Below are 20,120 nucleotides of genomic sequence, written 5' to 3' on the forward strand. Positions count from 1 at the left end.
TCTTGTAGGTGTGGCTGAAAGATCTCAAAGAAAGAAGGGCGTTTTAAGTTCTGCTTCCCGTGCCTCTGTTTATGAATTGATATTAAATGGTCATAATAAATCACAAAGTCATATTAATTAAGGGTTATTCCTTGCAATTAGACAGATACGGGATGCCTTTTGTCAGATTTCCTGCATACTAATGTGGGAAACGATTTAGATGCTAGGTACTTCACCTTCTTGTTTTAGACACATCATAAACCATTACTGTTTTTTTCAGCTCCCACTTGAAATGTTAGGGTCAAAATTCTTGCCTTCAGTCAGGGGCAGTGCTGGGGTTTTTGCCACCCCAGGCTGTCACCATGTCTAAGCCACCCCATCAGAGTGAGGCTGCGCCACCTCTCTTGTCAGCCTGGTATTTCTGCATCTTTCAGGGAAACCTTTCTCCGAAGGATGCAGAAATACCTAACCCACAGCCAGAAATGGATTATGGCACTTCAACTCTACTGAACCTATGAGTACAAAAGACGGTCCCTTGAAGAAGGATACTTCCGAAATGAAATTGGACTGGTTCTTTTATCATTTGTTGGACTACAGTTTAAATGTTGCATGGTTCTTTGGACAGTAGTTGTGTCGTGCATAGGATGGTGCATAGGAGTGAGTGTGTTGTTTTTCTTCAGTTTTGTTTACCTCTGTGATCCCGCTCACTGCTGATGGGCAGGTGAAAGCGGCAGCAGGGCTGCTGTGCCTAGCTCCGAGGCTGTCTCTCATCGCAGGGAAGGCAGCCAGAAGTGAGGCCGGGCCACCATCTTTGTCTGCCCGGGTCCTGGGTGGACAAAAGAGGCAGTGTGGCCTCATTTCTGGCTGCCTTCCCTGCAAGAGGAAGCAGCCTCAGAGTGAGGCTGCTCTCCTCCAACCCTTTCTAGGAAGCCAGGCTTGGAGGAGAGCACACACTGGCACATGGACCTGTCACTCTCAGGTTCCCGGGTTTGCAGCCCAGGAAGCCAAAAGCATCGGAGTGGTGGGAGAGGGCACCTGAAGGCGTCCCATAGGGGTCCCCTACCTTGCCTACTCCCACCTGCCAACCATACCTTCAGCTGAAGAGAAGAATAGATAAATACCGCAATATGATGTCCTTTTATTGATCAGTACCATTTTATTGGGGTGCTCTTAGGAAGTAAGCTATGCCTAATATTGGGTGGTACATGGTCTTAGCAAGAGTCAGAAGTCTTTGTCAGTGTAACAAAAATCATACAAAGAAAAGCTGAGCTCTCCTGCTTACATAAATTACACAGATTAAGTAAACAAGCGGATTTTAGATCAAATCAAGCCTGACATTTCCCTAGAAGCTAAAATGTCCAAACTGAGGCTATCATACTTTGGTCAAGTTATGAGAAAACAAGATTCACTGGAAAAGACAATAATGCTAGAAGAAGTTGAAGGCAGCAGGAAAAGAGGAAGACCCAACATGAGATGGAGTGACTCAATCAAGGAAGCCACAGCCTTCAGTTTGCAAAACCTGAGCAAGATAGAATGTGTTGGAGGTCATTAATTCATAAGTTTGATATAAGTCAGAAGTGACTTGATGACATTTCTCTCTCCCCCACCCTTCAAAGGAATTTCAACAAGACCCAATGTGGAGTAGTGGTTAGGTTATTGGACTAGGCTCTAATCATGATAATCTGGAGTGATCTTGAGGTAGTCTTGCTCTTTCAGTATAACCCACCTTCCAAGGTTATTAGAATTAAATGAGAGAGGGTTGCTCATTGTCCTGAGACCTTTCAAAGAAGGAAGACAGATCTAAAAGATAACTGAAGCTTTTTGTTACCATAATTAATCTGTGGAATAAGCTTTCTGGAGTACAATAGCTAAACCAGAGTGATTTTTTTCCCCTTCAGCAGTGACCTTTCCTTTTCTTGGTTATCACACACAGTAGAAGATCACAGCAGGTCTTCTGAGATTAAACAGTTTGGTTGTTGTGCTTAAAGTACCCACTCTGAAGCAGAAAGATTCTCTTTTTGCTTTTTAAAAAAATAGCTGCTATTTCATTCTAAACTCCCACTGGTTGCTGCTCTAAAAAGGAAAGGTAATTGCTGGCATACATGTGTCTTTAAGCATCAAAGGAGCATGTGTTTGTTTTGTCAAGGTTCCTTTAAAAATCTGTTTGCTCACTGTGATACTCAAAACAAGGTCTTCAACAGTTGTTACTGTTGATAACAAAAGTGGCTTCTCCAAGGAGAGAGAGTCCTTTGATCAGAATGCCAAATAAACAAGCAGTTTTGTTTGAACAAGAATATATGTTATTGCCTGGTGCAGCTGAAATATCACTTTTTTCTTGTGGAATGTGAAAATTCATGAATAAGCATGTTTAGCATAAGGAAGACTAGAATGGTAATCATTTTGTACTTGTGTAGCTGATGCAATATAAATTGGTTGGGGAAGATATTTTGGATAGTCTGTTCACAGTCTATAGTTAACATCAGAATTTTTATTTTGATATGCTTGTATTTTGATAACTTTATGATTCTGAGAATTGGATAGATCAACCCAACTCTTATGTATATCTTCTTAAAACTAGTTTAGACTCGCTTCCTCTCTCCTTCACAAATTCTGGTGGCTTGATGTGGACACTGTATGTGACTGTCCATGTATGTACAGAATCAATGTTCATGATTCTTCCCTGCCAAAACAAGGAAGTTGTACAAATCTGTCACCAGTGCAGCTGGGGAGTGCTGATTTAGTAGGAGATATTGGGGTAGATCTTATGATGCCATCATTTATGAAGGAAAAACAGGCTTTCATCAGAGGATTATGGGAGAGGGAGAAAAAGTTCCCTTTATTTACTTTTCCCTCTGTCATGATCCTGGGCCTAGCGAGGCCTGCAGGTCGCAGGGAAGCCTGCTTAGGAGTTACTAGGAAAAGCCTACATCTCCCAGGATCCCCTTTGTCCCTCTGATTGGGTAGCAAGGGGTTTGGAGGGTAACAGGCTCGAAGAGGGTGGGGCCTGAGAAGAGAATATAAAGGCCCAGCCCAGGAAGTGGGTGTTCTTTCCCTGGAAGGCTGAGTTGGAGGTAGGCTGTGCCTGAAGATAGGGTTGCCAAGTCCAATTCAAGAAATATCTGGGGATTTTGGGGGTGGAGCCAGAAGACTTTGGGGGTGTAGCCAGGAAAAATTAGGGGTGGAGCCAATATCAAGGCTGTGACAAGCATAATTGAACTCTAAGGGAGTTCTGGCCATCACGTTTAAAAGGACGGCACACCTTTTCAATGCCTTCCTTCCATAGGAAATCATGAAGGATAGGGGCACCTTCTTTTGGGGCTCATAGAATTGGACCCCTGGTCCAATCTTTTTGAAACTTGGGGGGTATTTTGGGGAGAGGCACTAGATGCTATGCTGAAAATTTGGTGCCTCTACCCCAAAAAACAGCCCCCCCAGAGCTCCAGATACCCACGGATCAATTCTCCATGATTTTCTATGGGAATAAATCTCCACAGGGAATAATAGAGTTCCCAGCAGACATTTTCCTCCCCTCCCCCCATTTTCTGATGTCCCTGAAGCGGGGGGAGGGCCTCCAAACCGGGGGATCCCCTGCCCCCACCTGGGGATTGGCAACCCAGCTGAAGAGCTTGAGCCAAGGGAAGCGGTGAGTGCTGGTTAGTAGTTTAGGGACTGTCAGTTAAGACACGTTAGGACTTTTGCTTATTTTCCCTTCACACTTTTACTGTTTTATGCACCTTGTTAATTTATCTTGCAATGACTTTAAATAAACCTTTTTGTTGTTGTTCACTCTACCTGGTCCTCACGCCTATTATTTGGCATAAGCTACAAGAGGCCTGAAGGGCTTGGGAGGGAACTCTGGGCCTTTTCAAGGTGAACCCTTAACCCAGAGTGGTGGCAGCAATTGACAAGACCCCCCTGAGACTTGACACCCTCACTATGAATGTTCTAAAACTCTAGCATCTCCCCCCCCCCCCCGGTTGTTGTTTTGTCTCATGTGAGTTTGGAAAATTAGTATCTTTACTGCAAAACATTTCCATTGCAACTCTTGCTATCTGCATGCATTTTTAAGATGTTTTTTAAAAGTAGCAACAGTGAAATTACCTAACCTAATAAGAGATGCTGAGGGCATTTATACCAGTGGCTCAAATCAGAGGAGTCTTGTTGAGAAAACTATGAAAGGACAGTCATTTCTCAACTTTCTCTTAATTCCTCCCACTTTATTTTGCACAATATGGGTTATGATTCTTGTCATGGATATGGCTAAACTATTGTCATGGCATATGAATTCTGCTTAGTAAGAAATCTGACCTGCTTGAATACTTTCTTTCCAGAAAAATATAGTTGTGGCAGCAAATAAGGTCTCAAGCAAAGTGACAGCGGTTTCATTCTCTGAGGACTGCAGCTACTTTGTCACTGCTGGAAACCGGCACATCAAATTCTGGTACCTAGATGACAGCAAAACCTCCAAGGTGAGAGGCAGGATGAGAAAAGCGCCAGGTGGTGGGTAGGAAAAACTGGGAGTGAGAAGACATTTGGAAGGCTTTGCTTTATTTCCACTGTGATTATTTGGCACTTTTGCTTGGCATTTTCCAGGAGTTTACTGGTTTTGATAACCCTGAACATGAAGGAAGAAGTTTCTTTTGCATACATATTATAGTGCAAGTTTCTGTGTATGTGTATGTCAGTGTAATTTTTCACACCATTTAAGATTGCTAGTATACAACCATCATGACATATTCTCTCCTTTCCCACCCCCTCCCGTTGGGCCAGGTGAATGCCACAGTTCCTTTGCTCGGGCGCTCCGGTTTGCTTGGGGAACTGAGGAACAACTTCTTTACTGATGTAGCATGTGGCAGGGGCAAGAAAGCAGACAGCACCTTCTGTATCACTTCCTCAGGCCTTCTTTGTGAATTCAATGAGAAAAGGCTGCTGGACAAGTGGGTGGAGCTGAGAGTAAGTTCTGAATTTGCATCTCTCATATATGTGTGCATAGGGAAGAGAGGGTTAGGGATGCACCAAGCCCAAAAATCTGTTGTCAGTGAAACCCAGACTATATTTAATGCTGTTGATCTGTAGGAATGGTCAATGCAATTTAAAGGGGTGTATGGAACAGATTCTTCCTCCGTCTGCGGTCTGTTTTCTGGCACATTTCTTTTTTTCATAAATAAATAAATATTTTAAAAAAGATCTTTGACTTACAAATGCATAAGAAGAGCATAAAATTGTATCATTCAGTTGCATTGCAAAAAATAGTCAAAAGAAATACTGCATAAAATAGCATGAACAGAGAAATAATAACTAAATACGAGCCAACCAAATAATACACCCAGAAATGTGCCTCTCAGACCTTAAACAACTAAAAATGAAGCCAAGAATGATAAGTGCATTTGGAAGAAAGAATACACATTTCTTATGGCTAAACTCTAATCCTGGACAAAGTTTGGCTAGGAGGAAAACAGTTGTGGGTAGGAGCTGTGAAACAAAGTGAAGTCTCAGAACATGCATTCTTAGTCTCCGGTTTACATATACCTGCATTTATTTCATTTAGAAATGTATACTTGACACTCTAAGTCCAGAATTGTTCTTGAGGCTTCCAGTATGACAGAGAAACAATAAAAGTACAGAATAAAGCAATTCAAACAGCCACAATATAATTAAAAGCTGCCATAAGATTCTCTAAGATCACATAGAGCTAAAATAAATAAAGCCAGCCATAACATCCTATAAAACAGCATCTAAGAGCAACACCACCAATCTGAAATCAGCCAAGGCAGCATCATATGTATGAGCAGGTAGAAGCAGTAAGTTTTAAAGTCTGAGTTTCTTAAGAAGAGAAATTGAATCTTTTAGAAGCAGCATCTGAATAATGGTTTCCCTTGGAAAGTTGTTTCAGCTCTGTGAAGCTCCATTGCTGGGACAAGCAGTTGCCCTGTATGGGAAAATGTAATGCTCATTATCTGAAATTGCAGTATTGGTAACACTGTGTATTACTTGTAGGCTGTAAATAAAAATGAAGTCATTTTATTTTTAAGCATTTTAATTAATTGTGGCTTTTATAGTCTTGCAATTCAGTCTTAATTTGCTACTGTGTTATGGGATAGGTAAGCTGAAGCTGGAAAATAGTGACTTGCTTACCTTTTGTTGCTAGGCTCCAACATGAGCCAACTGAATTGGGCAAGGTGTCTTTGTGCTGCCTCCCAGACAGTAGTGTGGGTTTTTTTTAGATCTATTCTGTGTAGAAGTAAGGTTCTGCTGAACTAACACTGTGAAAACCCTTTTTCTTTGCAAATGGTGAACATAAGGCTTCCAGTTTCTAAATCTTAGTTCACTCTCCAGATTTAATCTGTCTCTCTCTTGATTGTTCCTTTCTTCCTTTCTGCACTAAAATCACCTTTTCTCTTTCACTTAGAACACAGACAGCTTCACAGTAAGTCAGAATGAACTCATTGCCACCAGCACTCCACTGGCTCATCATGCTTCTCATTTCCCATCATTGTTTGCGATTGTTCAAATTGCAATCTATTAGCTATAGAGGAATAAGATGTAATCCAAATCAAGAAGCCTGTATAGTGAGTTAGCTTTCTGTCTTCTAATGCCAAACACACTTTCCCAATAAGGTATCAGACTGGTTATCCTAGGATCTGTAGAAGACTGGTCTTGGAAAGAAGACAGTTTAGGAAAAAATGCCTTTGTGCATCAGGTGGCTTCATCTCATTTCCCATTTCTAACTCTGCCTTGGCTCTCTTCCCCCCCCCCCCCCAGCCCCTTGCCTCAGCCATTGATTTCCTTGTGTCTTGTCATACTTCTTGTGGTGGCTTTGGAAAGAATGCTACTCATACTGGTGTCTTGTGTTCTTAGACTACTGTGGCAAACTGCATCTCTCTGAGCCACGATTACATCTTCTGTGGCTGTGCTGATGGTACAGTGCGAATCTTTAACCCTTCAAACCTTCATTTTGTGACTACACTCCCTAAGCCTCACTTCCTGGGAACGGATATCGCCAGCATCACAGATGCCAGGTAGGAAAAGGGGGAACTAGATCTGTAACAGTGCTTACCATGTGGTGGGTTTAAAATTATTAGGGTGTCTGTTTCTATGTTAGGCCCTTAATTGCAGTTCATTCTCCTTTAAGGGTAGTCCATGTGAGGAGAGCCCATAGCTGAATGATGCTTTGCCTGTAGAATATCCCAGGTTCAACCCTTAATCGCTGATGAAGGCTCTTTTTGTCTCAGGAATGGGGGAAACCTCTATATAAGATCTTGAAGAGCTGCTGTCCATTAGAGTAGATATTGGGCTAGATGGCGCAGTTGTCTGACTATAACTGGCTTCATACACTAATATGGATGAGTCCATTTTTGTATAGATTTATGTCTCCTTGCCTGTTTCTCAAAGCTGTTTCTTGTAGAGCTTACTTTTTTTGAATTCAAAGGTTAGAATTCCATTGGAGTCTTTCATGCTAGGTATCTGGGATGCCCTGCATAAAATGCTTCTTGCTCATATTTCTAGTAGGAAATAGAAGAGCCCTTTTCTGTCCTTGCTTGCAGACCTAAAGCCTAGGACTATGCATGAATGTATATATATTGAGAACACTTTTTGTTGCTCTTCCATAGCATTTTCCTGATAAATAGATATTTAATTAAAACAGAGAACAACATTCCACACATGTCTGATTCAGTTTCTAGTTTTCACATGTTTGCACACAGCTTCTTGTTTTTCTTTTGTGGCAGCATTTCAGTAACCTGGCATTGCCAGATTTTTAGCATGTTGTGGCCATATTGTCACTTCAGAATGAGAAATACATACATACAAATGCACGGAAGATGTGTGTGCCATTTCAGCATATCAGTTTCTAGATCTGAAAGGACTTTTCAGTGTGATTCTTCACCCCTGAAGCTGTAGCTTAAAAAAACAATGACCATGCATGCTATTCCCTGGTGCATGTGAACTTAGTTCTTCTGTATGGAGGGGTTTTTAAAAAATATTTTCCCCAGTTAGAACCTTACGTAGTCAGGCTTTTACTAGAAAGGAAGAACAAATGTTTAAGAAGAGTTGTATTTACATCACAAGATCAGGAGTTTTTAAAATGGAGAGCTAAACATGGCACATGGAATGTACGTATTCCACTTTGACAAATTGAGGCTTTTAAGAGCAGTTGATGAAGAAAATGCTCACCTTGTAAAAACTTCCACCCATCGTGTGTTTGTCATTTCTCCCTATGCAGCAAAATCACATAGTTTTTAAGTACAAGATTTGAGAGCCAAGAAAATTGGTAGATGCATGTTCCCCCCCCCCCCCCAACATCTTTTAAAGGAAGTCAAAATACACAGGTGTCTTTAGAACAACTCATGCAGTAACTTCATTGTGGGATGCTTGTCTTTTTAATTTTTACAGCCCATGACCTCATTAATAATTTGGCTTTCAGTACAGTCTTTGCTTCCTTGTGGCTTTCTTTGGAGAAAGGGTGGGATAAAAAGTGCGCCAAATGAATACTTTCTTTTCAGGGCAGTTATGTGCAGAGTTGCACATTTCTGTGTTCATTGACTTTAACAGATTTAGAAGGGTATTACAGTTTCGGATTGTACCTACCACTGTGAAAACTTTTGTTGTTCCATTATTCTGTGCTTTTCAGTTGCTGATCTAGATGTGTGGTTGCTGGGGTAATGAATGTTCCATCATAGTAAAATATCTACATGGTGCCTGATGAGAAGAAATGTACTAGTTGATCAGCATTGGGGCCAGGGGAGGGGATATGTATAATACATATAATTGCTGCTAAATATGAAGTATTGAAACACAAAAAACTGGTTATTGGTGTGTACATGTGAGCATGGATGCTACTGTGTTGCTTTCTGTAGAATGGTACCTGGTGGATGCTTATTTGAGAGTTCATTCAGTTGAATGCGGTGCAGTATAGATAGACAGCATCCACACTTGCAAGCACATTGAAGTGGTCCTCCTGTTTAGGCTGAGTCTGATATTAGCAAGGGAGGGGAAGGGTTGGACAAACGTGAGGGTACACTTCTTTCACAAAGAATCCCTTCTCCAAAGATTTCAGGTTTTCACGGCTGGTAACATCATTAGGGTTTGTAGAATCTTTCAGGCTCAACTTTCTCCAGTAGAACACGGTACTTGAGCCCGAAAGATTCTACAATCCCTTCTCCCTTTATTTAAACTGGAAATTGTAGGGTTTTTTTTTTTTTAAACAGATCTTCCTCCCCCCCCCTCCCCCCCCCCCCCAGAAAACCCCTACAGGGACCAAGACCTTATATGTGCTGTCAAAGAACATTGCCACTGCAGAAAGCACAATGCAGGCAGGAGAATGTAATCCCTCAACACACACACACTGAAAAGATTGGCTGCCACCTGGTGGGCTCTTCTTGGTTATGAGAAAACCAAGTGTTTTATGAGATGGTTGTTGCTTAGCCTCAGTTCATACAGCTTCTTCCCTGTGCTCTTTGAGCTCTGGCGGGGTGTTGAGAGGATGTGTGCATCCTCTCCCCCTGTTGGGCCCCAGACTGAAGGAAAGCCAGTCCTAGATTGCTATGCACTTGTGACTGTATGGCTGCTCTCTGCTGTGACTATTTTATTTACTTACTATTGGGATATTTGGTTAATATAGTAGAGTTTTGCCCAGTCATAGAAGCATGATACTAAGTGCAGTAAATAATCTCTCAAGTATATTGCAAAAAAAAAAAAAAGTTAACTTACATTTATTCAAGTTGATCCAGTTCACATTCAGGTTGCAGTTAAAAGAAGAGAAAGAGAAGCCTAATCTAAAGAGTACTTTTCCTATCGCAAATGGCCAGCTTGTCTGGCATCATGTGTGTGGAGGAGCATGAGGGCATTGTACCTACAGGAGAGACTTTCGTTCGTTCGTTCGTTCAGTTTAGGAATGGTCCAATCACTGCTACTGTAGGGCTCTGAGTGATGTACATAAGGCTAAAAATATTTACCAGATAAAGCAATAGATATTATAAAAATATATGGCAAGTACAATTCCTTATTAAAGTATCTAAGTTACAGACTGCCAGCCACTCCCGCAGGCTGAGGGAAAGGGGACGCAGACATGAGGAACAGTGGAGGGTGCCAGTCAGGATGGAAACCGTTGCTGTTCTCAACCAAAAGCCTGGTGGAACAACCCTGTCTTACAGGTCCTGTGGAATTGCATAAGGCTCTGCAGGGCCCTGATGGAATTTGGCAGAGAGTACCACCAGGTTGAGGCCAGGACCAAAAAGGTCCTGGTCTTAGTTGAGGAAGCTGGATATCTTTAGGGCTGGGGACGACCAGCAAGTTGCTGTCTGAAGAGTGTAACGCCCTTCCAGGAGAGGAGGAGATGGTCCTGCAGATACATTGGTCCCTAACCATTCAAGGCCTTATAGGTCAATCAGTACTAAAACCTTGAACTTGACTTGGTATTCCACTGGGAGCCATTGTAGTTGGCACAGCACTGGATGTATATGTGTAATCTATGACATTCCTGTCAGGACTTGCACCACCACATTCTGGGCCAGAGCTGTAGAGATGTGTCTCCATGGAGGGCTATGTGAATAGAGTGAGATGATAAAGCGAGAGAGGAGAGGGCAGAGGGCAGCTCCCTTAAGACAAAGAGAGGGCATCCTATTCAAGGAAATAACACCTGTACACACTTAGAGTGAAGTAGCACTTCCCAAAGTCCAGGATGCTGAGTTTCTCAGTTCAACACTTACTTCATGCATACATAGCTACTTTCCCCCATAGGGACCTTCACTGGCTGCATGAGAGCAGCACCTTGGATTCTATGGGGTGGGGGTGGAGGAGGAGGGATCTGTATGAGTTTCATTTTTGAAAACCACAATTTTCCTAAAGGTAAAAGCCGTCCCCTGTGCAAACACCAGTCGTTTCTGACTCTGGGGTGTTGTCGCATCATGATGTTTTGAAGGCAGACTTTTTACGGGGTGGTTTGCCATTACCTTCCCCAGTCACCTACACTTTCCCCCCAGCAAGCTGGGTACTCATTTTACTGAACTTGGAAGGATGGAAGGCTTGAGCCAGCTACCTTGAGCCAGCTACCTGAACCCAGCTTCTTCCAGGATTGAACTCAGGTCGTGAGCAGAGAGCTTGGACTGCAGTACTGCAGCTTTACTACTCTGTACCACGAGGCATACCTACACACCTACAAACACACAGTACACAGGAGGCTTCTTCCTAGCCTGTTGTTTTCCAGCTCATTTAAGGTATAAAAATGTTGGGAACCCACTTTGAAAACAGGAGAGGGGTAATATAACAAGAGCACCTCACAAAGTTATATAAGCAAAAAAATGGGATCTTGCCTTGAGCTCATAACTTATAATTCTGATAGTAGGAAGGGACAGACTATGTTAATAGGGGAATAAAAATTATTTACATAGATATGGACATAGACAGCTACTTGTTTGTGCAGATAAGAAAGATGTGGTGATAGCTTCTAGTTGACAAGGCAGAGGTCTTTCTCAAGTGGGAGAGGAATAGGTTCTTTCTTACAGATGGTGTTTCATAACTATTAATTTTTTTAGCCTTTTTACTGGGATTTTAATTGTGTTTAATATGTTGTTATGAACCATTTTTAGTTGACCAGTAAGATAAAAATACTTAATAAATGTGGTTATATTTTAGTAGACAGGCTAGTAGTAACCATTTTTGTGGGTTTGTAACTTCTGTAGATTTTTTTTGTAAGCTTTCTATGTTATATATTTTTCTAAACACATATATGCACACTTCTTTTTATAGCCGGTTGTTCTCCAGTATGACTGATGCCAAGTATCCGGATACCATCGCCTTGACCTTTGACCCCAACAACCAGTGGCTGTCATGTGTTTACAATGATCACAGCTTGTATGTATGGGATGTCAAGGATCCCAAGAAAGTGGGCAAGGTTTATTCTGCCTTATACCACTCCTTGTGTGTTTGGAGCATTGAGGTAATTAAGCTGGGGCGGGGGAGCAGAGATTGAAAGAGAGAGATCCTGTTGTTGATGGGTTACAAACCTAAAAAATTTAAAAATTCAGTTCTCCTTATGGCAAAACCCCAAACTCAAATTTTCCTCCCCTTTGTGAGCAAGTTTCCCCCCAACATGCATGGCTTCTGACTGCAGGAGGAAGCAGTCTTGTGTTTATTATAGTAATGACCCCCTGAAACACTAGGAATGGAGGCTGTGGAGGAGTAGGGAGAGGAGAAAGAAAACATCTTTGTACTAAAATAACTGAGAACAGCATATGGGCTAGAACCAGGGGCCAAGCTTGGGCATTTACTGTAAATAATTTAAAATCCACTTCTTAAGTGAATAAGATGAATTGCCAGTTTGCTGACTGCCAGTCTTTTGCCTTGTTTCATAGTCTTCTGTGCTTACAAAGGCCATGCAGTTTTTATCAGTGACCTACCAGGATGAACCTTGACTGTATGCAGACAGCCCTTGATTAAAGAAGCCACTTGCAACATGAAGGTGGCTAGCTACCCGCAAGGGAAGACATGTTGCTTTATTGCTCTTTTCTCAAATGATTGCTTTCTTGCAGCTATTATCTGAGCATCAGACCACTACTCTTGTCTCGTCAGTTGGTGTATGTGACTGACTGGCCTCTGTGAACCCAGAAGCTTTCTCTTTCTGGTTAGTCAGAAAAGAAACAAAGAGAACTGAGTAGGGTTTTTAGAGTGCCCTTTTAGCAGCAGCAGCTACACCAGCATAACAAAAGATCACAGCAGTAGCGAAGTGCTGCTCCCTGCTGGTGCATTGTGTGTAGGAATGTTTAGCACCCTCATGGAATTTCTTTCTACTGAGTGGAAAAGAGCATCCGGAGTGTTATATAAACAGCAAGGTTCTTGTTTAAAGAACCAATTACCACCCCCCACCCCCCAAAAAATCTGGGCATTTCATATAACTGGATTTATAACTCAGGGTGAACCAGTTTCAAAAGATGGTTATGATTATGCATTGAGACTAACTTTATTATTTTACATAAAAATGCATAGAATAATTATGGCCATTGAGCGTTGACTTGTTTGCAGGGCTGCAGTGTCAGTTTTTAACAAGAGTGAAAAGTACAGGAGCTCTTTTAGTCTTTATTTCCCTGAACTTTGGCCTGATGGGAATTCTTATGCAAATGAATTGCCTTTTTTCTGCTACCCTTATGAGGTTATGGTTACTGCCTTAGGATACAGGTTATCTTTGTTCTGTTTTTGTTGCCTGCTTTCAGGTGTATCCTGAGGTGAAAAATAGCAATCAGTCTTGCTTACCCCCAAACTCTTTCATCACGTGTTCCTCGGATAACACCATCCGCCTGTGGAACACGGAGAGCTCAAACATTCATGGGGCTGCTCTACATCGGAACATTCTAAGCAGTGTAAGGACATCTTTGGGAATGGAATGCTTCACATGTCACTGTTTAATGTGAGAGGGAATGCTGAACTGATGTTCTAACTTGATGTGTTTGCTAGGTAATATAGGCTTTTAATTAACAGATGTTAATATAGCAACCCAGCTATGCTTCATTTAGGAAAACAGTCTCTGATTTGGTCTTCAGTTATAACCTATATATTTACTTCTGACAATTTTTTTATTTCTATTACTGCCTAATTTGAATGCAAGAAGCAAGCCTCTCCCCCTGCAAAGTGCCTGAACATGTAACCAAATGTTACTTCAGTCAGACAGGATAAACTTTTGATTTGACTTTAAAAATAATGGGCAGTGAGTGATTACTTTGCACTCTTCACTTGCATGTACATGTTCGTGAAGCAACAGAATTTCTTCTTGTTATTTCCACTGTACTTATTCTTGGTGAACAAGATTCTTTGTTTGATTTACTCGCTGCTTGTGTATAAGTGGCATAGAGTTACATCCAAATAATATAGAATTAGGTTCCTCTGGCACATTCTTGCAGATGAGATTAAACTGCAGATTTTGTGTCCAGTTTGGCAGTCCAAAGTCTTTCAGTAATTTACCATACTTTGAATTACCATACTTTGATAAGCCACCCTGAGCCCACTTGCGGGATAGGGCAGGTTATAAATCGGAATTAAATTAAATTAAATAAGAGCTCCCCCAATATCCTTGTATTTATAATCTGTACCTGAGGGTCAAAGAAATGTTAGTATCAAAGGGTGGCAGTTTACAGCTATTTTCTATCATCAGTCTGCCTGTGGGCTTTTGTTAAATAGCAGCTTTGGAGTCAGACAAGCAGCAAATCAGCACATGCTATTTATTGCCTCTGCTGATGTCAAAGGCAATGTGTACTATAGCCATTCATCCTGTCTTGTTCTGATCATTTTTGCTTTCATCTGGTCTCTTCTTATGGTCTTCTTTTTTTCTGTCCTAAGGACCTGATGAAAATTATCTATGTAGATGGAATCACTCAGGGCCTTTTGGACACAGAGTACAATACAGGTGGAGGTGCAGAAAAAGTTGATGTGCAGGCTCAAGACACAAAAATGGGGATTCGCACAGTGTGTGTGAGTCCCACTGGGGAGCACCTGGCCTCAGGTGATAGAATAGGCACTCTCAGGTAAGCTTTTGGATTCTTGAAGAGGGCCTGGTCTTTTCCAATAGCAATTAAAATATCCTTTCTGACCTTCTGTCTCTATGTCCTGTTTCAGGATCTATGAGCTGAAATCTTTGAAAGAGATGCTGAAGGTGGAAGCCCATGATTCTGAAATCCTTTGTCTTGAGTACTCTAAACCAGAGACAGGTAAGATGGTGTTAGCCCACTGTTGATTTGCTTATGTTAACTGTGGAAGGCCTCAGTTACTACAGTGCAAAAGCAGACTGCTTATGGAGCAGAAATTCATTTTTTCAGAAGGAGGGCAAAACACAGCAGAAGCTATTGCTAGCTGACTCAGACCAACAAGATCAGTGAGTATTGAGAATTTTGTCCACAGTATTCTGTAGCATCCTCAATAGGACATGGGTTATGAAATGTTTCCATTCCACCTTGCTCAGTTAGTTTTTGTTGTTGTTGCTGCTGACCTCAGGTCCAGGGGGTTGGTGATGTTTCTTCTGCATAGTGTATAAATATAGAGACTATAAAGTGAGAGTGTCAAATGTGCGGCCTGGGGGCTGAATCAGGCCCCCAGAGGGCTCCTATCAGCCCCCTGAGCAATTGGCTGTCATCTGCTTTCTTCTCCCTCTCTCTTGCTTCCGTCTGCATCACAACTTGCTTTGCAAGGGTTGCTCAATAGTGTTGCACATAGATGAAGTCCCCTTCTTCCCAAACAAAGGACTCCCCAAATGACAGAGGCATAGAAGAGTTGATGTGCAGATCTCTTTTATAGTTTTTTCACATTAATGTGGGGAGGAGAAAACAAACCATACACCCCGTTCTCCTCTGAAATTCTTCCCCACAGTCACATCTTATACCTTCCTGTAAACAAAGGCCAACTCACAGATTGGCTGCACCGGTCTTCGCCTTTGACATCCTGATTACATTCATTGGTCAAATAATAATAATAATAATAATAATAATAATATAATAAATTTTTATTTATATCCCGCCCTCCCCGCCTAGGCAGGCTCAGGGCGGCTAAATAAGTCTCATATCCCAACTTAGAAGCGAGAGATGAATAGATATCACCCGGGGGCCACTAATCTGGACCCCCATGCCCCACTTCCCTATACTTCATATCTGCGGTTTCTCCCCCTTCCCTGTTCGACTCCAGTGTAGGCCTCCTGGCCGAATTCCAGGATGTGTCAGCGCAGAGCTCCTGCTGTAGCAGGGAGATTTGACTTTCTCCAAGAGATAGGCTCCTGGTGACTCCTGGAGGTAGAAATATAGCTTACTTTCCACCGAAAGATGTTTACAAAACAAAATGAAGATAACGAGTCTCTGCTAAAGAGGAGACTTCCTCTCATACCTAACAGTAGCCCATTGTTCTTGGTTAGGACTGTGGAACCAAAATCATAGAAAAGGCCCTATAATACTCTTAAGGTGAGCTCAGCAAAGATAACACTCAAACATGATACTTTGAATACACATATAATACTTTGTTAAGGCAGGTTAGTGCAAATGATCAAGATTAGTGCAATTCTATTTGGCAGTCTGTCCATGCTCTAATGCAAATCTGAATCTATGTCCAACAATAGCACAGCAGAGCTACAGAGCAAAACCTCTGTTTTCTCTATTGGCTGAGGTTCTTCTCTTGGGAAGGAAGGGGGGAGGAAGAGCTTGCTTTGCCAGGCTTTCTCAATCACACAACAGAGCCAGAGCTTCCTTTGTCCTGTTCCCTGGATCCCATGGGAGAAATACGAAGAAAGCACCTTTAAGACCAGCAAGTGTTAATGTTTTAAGTTTTTTTTTAAAAAAGGCCTTTGTGTTTGTCTATGTACTTTATAAAGTTTATATCTCAGCTACATAATCTTAAATAGGTACACACATGGCCCAGCCTGTCATGGCATGGCATGGCCTGGCCCAACAAAGTCTCATTTATGTCTGATCCAGCTCTCATAACAAATGAGTTCGACACCCCTGCTATAAAGCTTTAGAGTTTATCCATCTGATGCTCTGGAGATATGAACACCTTCAGGCCAACTTCCTCCTCTTCCATCTCTAGTCCCTTTCCTGGTACAGAAAAATAGTCCCCAGAAGACTTTTACTGTTTTGATTGCTGACATTTTTGTGATTTATTTTCACAAAGATTTAAGAGTAAGGTCAGCTTTCCACTTTTAATCAGTTAAGAATGGGTAAAGCTTTGCTTATTTGTTTTTGTCTGAAGAGGCACCATCTACGCTGACTTGGTCAAGCTGTATTCTTATAGCTTTCTTGCAGAGACCATACAACACGAAGCACAAAAGAATTAACCATTAGCCTTTTTTATAGAAAGTCACACAAGAAAACATGGTAGAAGCTTTTTCTATGTGCTCAGCTCCAGTGTGGCAAAGTGCATTATGTTCCTTTTGAAGTCTGGCTTGAGAGAATGCTTTGAGTGCAGGGCTGGAGGAACCATCACTTTTTCTTATATGACAGGGTTAAAGCTTCTAGCATCAGCCAGTCGGGACAGGCTGATCCATGTTTTGGATGCAGGGAAGGACTACAGCCTACAACAGACCCTGGATGAGCATTCATCTTCCATCACAGCAGTAAAATTTGCAGGTAATGGATTACATCTATTTTTGTCAGTACCAGACAACAGTTCTGCACCTGCTGTTTGTTTCAGTTTTAGAGTACCAGATTGTATTGGCAACTTTCCTAATCGATTTCTGTGATTTGGTTGCTTGGATGCAATCAACTTATTATGAATAATGAAAGTCCTACCTGTTCCCTGGATCTCTCTCTCCAAGACGTTTCTTCTCTTTCTCTGGAGTATTCAGAGTAGGCAAAGAAGACAAGTGGTCAGTTCAGCACTGAAACAGAGGTACCCTTCACCGTTTCCCCCTTCATCAGATCAATGCAGTTTCTGTTGGGCTTTATCCCATTACTTGGGGTTTGACAGTGGTGCAAAGCTATTTGTACATATCTCTTCTGGAACACTTATTTAGTGTTACATTGTATGACTTCATCTATAAGCAGCCAGTTAAAGATGATCCTGTTTTGTTGCAGAAACTTAAACTAAAACTTTTCATAACCATTTATTTATGTATATTTTAGTTGATTTTTATTCCACCCTACTCCGCAAACGGGCTTGGGGCGGAGTACAACAAATTTGACTCACAATTACAGCTCATGCTTAATGTTTGGTTATCCTCATTGGATGCACCATTTCTTTCAGGCTCAACTTCTCCCTGGTGGAAGTTCAACCATGACTTTTCTGTGGTCCATCCCTATGAAATACCATCCTGTTGGTTATTAAATTATCTGAGAAGTCCATCTTCCTTTTATGGAGCTGAGGGTGGTGTGCATTTTTTTACCCTCTCAGTGTGTCTTCACAACAATGCTTGTCAATAAATTGATTTGTTTGAGGTCAGCTAGCAAACTTAATGGCAGATCAAAAATTTGAACACTAGTCTCCTCACACAAAGTCCAACATTCTAGCTGCTATACCACAATTGATCCCAAAGAACTTAAGGAGAAGTTCATTGTTTTATTGCTTTCTGTTTATGTGTCTGTGCGTTTCTCTCTTCCTTTAGCCAATGATGGAAAGGTACGAATGATCAGCTGTGGAGCGGATAAGAGTATCTATTTCCGCACTGCACAGAAGGTAATTCCATTAGACTATTCTCTTTTTTGCAACTTATGGAATAGAGCTATTTTAAGATTGAAGGTGGACACAAAAGCTTAGATGATTCATGTCCTGTTTCATTCTGTTCTGCTTTTTAAAATTTTGCAGTATTGTGATAATTGGTTATAGGACTTGCTTTGCGTTTTAGCAGAATTGAATTTTAAGAAATTGCATAGCCACAGTTTGTTGAATTTGTGTTGCCTCCTTGAAACTTGTTTTGGTGAAGAATTCATCATCCTCTTGCTAGTGAGAGATGTTGGACTGGTTTTCATTCCTTTTATATTTCTTGTGCTCAGACAGCAGATGGGGTCCAGTTTACTCGTACGCATCATGTTGTTAGGAAGACCACTTTGTATGACATGGATGTGGATCCTAACTGGAAATATGCTGCTATTGGATGCCAGGACCGGAATATCAGGTTGGTTCACTAGTTACCACAGATGCTTCCTCTGCTCTAAGTCTGTCAGCAAATCATATAATACTTAATTTCACCAATAAACAATATTTTGGTGACTTTTATTGGAAGATATAATGGTACCCAAAACCTGAGGCTGGCATGTGTAGGCATCCCTGGAGGTGCTCATCCCAACAATCTAGGGTTCACTTAGGACTCTGTATGCATTGGCTTGCCCTGTCACGCCCTTCTTCAAAGGGCTTTGAAAGAAAGACACATCTAATAAACAATAGTAAACTTTATTGACCAAATTGTGGATAAATTTAAGCAGGAAGGAAAAGACATCTGTTAATGAATGGCAGTGTATACATGTAATAATGACAATCTCATTCGTAGTGTGATTATTCCCTTATTTTACAGTAGTGTTCCACCCAGTCCAGGCATGTGTATGTGCTGGTACAGGGAGAAAAGAGCTGCCAAGGTGAAAGACAGACAGGCAAACATGTAGGCAGCAGCTGATGGGCCAGAAAATTCCTGTACCTGAATTCAGAGGCTATGTTTAAAGATGTTGCAGAGGGGGGGAGTGAGGAAAAGTTGCTTTCTAGTGAGATGCCTGGAGAAGAGGGGGAGGAATGTGACCACTGGTAGTGAGCTGGAAGGAGTGAAAGAGGGAGCTGGAAGCAGAGCTGGTAGAAATGTTTTGGGCTGAATGCAGTGGCAGAGGAGAGTGAGGGAGTATTAAATAATACTTTGCCATATTCTGTTATGCTGCTGGTGGTGGTCAGTCTGTAGGAGAAATTGAACCATTTTGTGGTTAAAATCCCAGTCATGATATGCCTAAAATTCTCTTGTTTTAGGGGAGTCCTCAGATAATTTCAAATTAAATTAACTTTATCTATTAGTTTTGTGCTTCAAAAAATTATATCCTTATTTAATGTTTGTGGCAAAAACTGACCGTGACATGATTAACTCAGTTATAGTAGATGAATATTTGCTTACAGTTGTGTTTGGAGCTCAGGAGATGAGTTTTTGCTGTTATCATTAACTCAGGAAGGAGATTAGGTTGTGCTATTGGATGCTTTTAGGCATTTGGCTTAAGAAAATCCCTTCATGCCTTCTGTATTATGTTCCTTGTTGCCTCATACACAGACTGTTTCTTGTGGTGGGAATCTGGAATGATCTCAGATTATCTGTTTCCTTTTAAGATGTACTTGCAAAAGACTTCTTTGCTTTATATTTTAACTAATTTGAACTAATCATTGATGTCATTGTGAGAGTCTGATTGATGATGCTTCTTCCCTTGGCTTTTGGTATCTGTTCTCTGAATCTGAAATGTGAAGTGGTGTGTTTATAGATGCCCTATTTTACTTTAGGGGTTCTGGTATAATATTAAGGAGAGAGTTAATTTTGAGCCGTGCTGTGTCATGTTCTTCATATGGTCCTCTTGTGCTTTATATAGGATACTTACTGGCTTTCCTGGTGATCTACTTTCACCCAGCATTCCTCTGACAAGGCACAGGAGGATTTCAATCACTCCCCCTTGCCCATGTAGCAAGGAAGAAACTAGCAGATTGTGATGAGGGCAGTCCAG

The 20,120-nt window shown here is 41.5% G+C and overlaps 1 protein-coding gene across 2 annotated transcripts in view; it reads left to right on the forward strand.

The window, feature by feature from the left end:
• MAPKBP1 (mitogen-activated protein kinase binding protein 1) overlaps nt 1-20,120 on the forward strand; it is a 216,215-nt gene that overhangs the window by 125,138 nt on the left and 70,957 nt on the right. For both annotated transcript variants that reach the window (XM_060263107.1, XM_060263106.1), the window contains exons 7-17: nt 4,311-4,448; nt 4,750-4,932; nt 6,389-6,406; nt 6,838-6,998; nt 11,725-11,914; nt 13,185-13,331; nt 14,305-14,489; nt 14,581-14,672; nt 16,944-17,069; nt 18,044-18,114; nt 18,432-18,553. In XM_060263107.1, coding sequence (XP_060119090.1) covers nt 4,311-4,448; nt 4,750-4,932; nt 6,389-6,406; nt 6,838-6,998; nt 11,725-11,914; nt 13,185-13,331; nt 14,305-14,489; nt 14,581-14,672; nt 16,944-17,069; nt 18,044-18,114; nt 18,432-18,553 — 1,433 coding nt within the window. The remainder of the gene's footprint in view (nt 1-4,310; nt 4,449-4,749; nt 4,933-6,388; nt 6,407-6,837; nt 6,999-11,724; nt 11,915-13,184; nt 13,332-14,304; nt 14,490-14,580; nt 14,673-16,943; nt 17,070-18,043; nt 18,115-18,431; nt 18,554-20,120) is intronic.

This window comes from Heteronotia binoei, chromosome 21 (genome assembly GCF_032191835.1).
Source record: "Heteronotia binoei isolate CCM8104 ecotype False Entrance Well chromosome 21, APGP_CSIRO_Hbin_v1, whole genome shotgun sequence".
Taxonomy (NCBI): domain Eukaryota; kingdom Metazoa; phylum Chordata; class Lepidosauria; order Squamata; family Gekkonidae; genus Heteronotia; species Heteronotia binoei.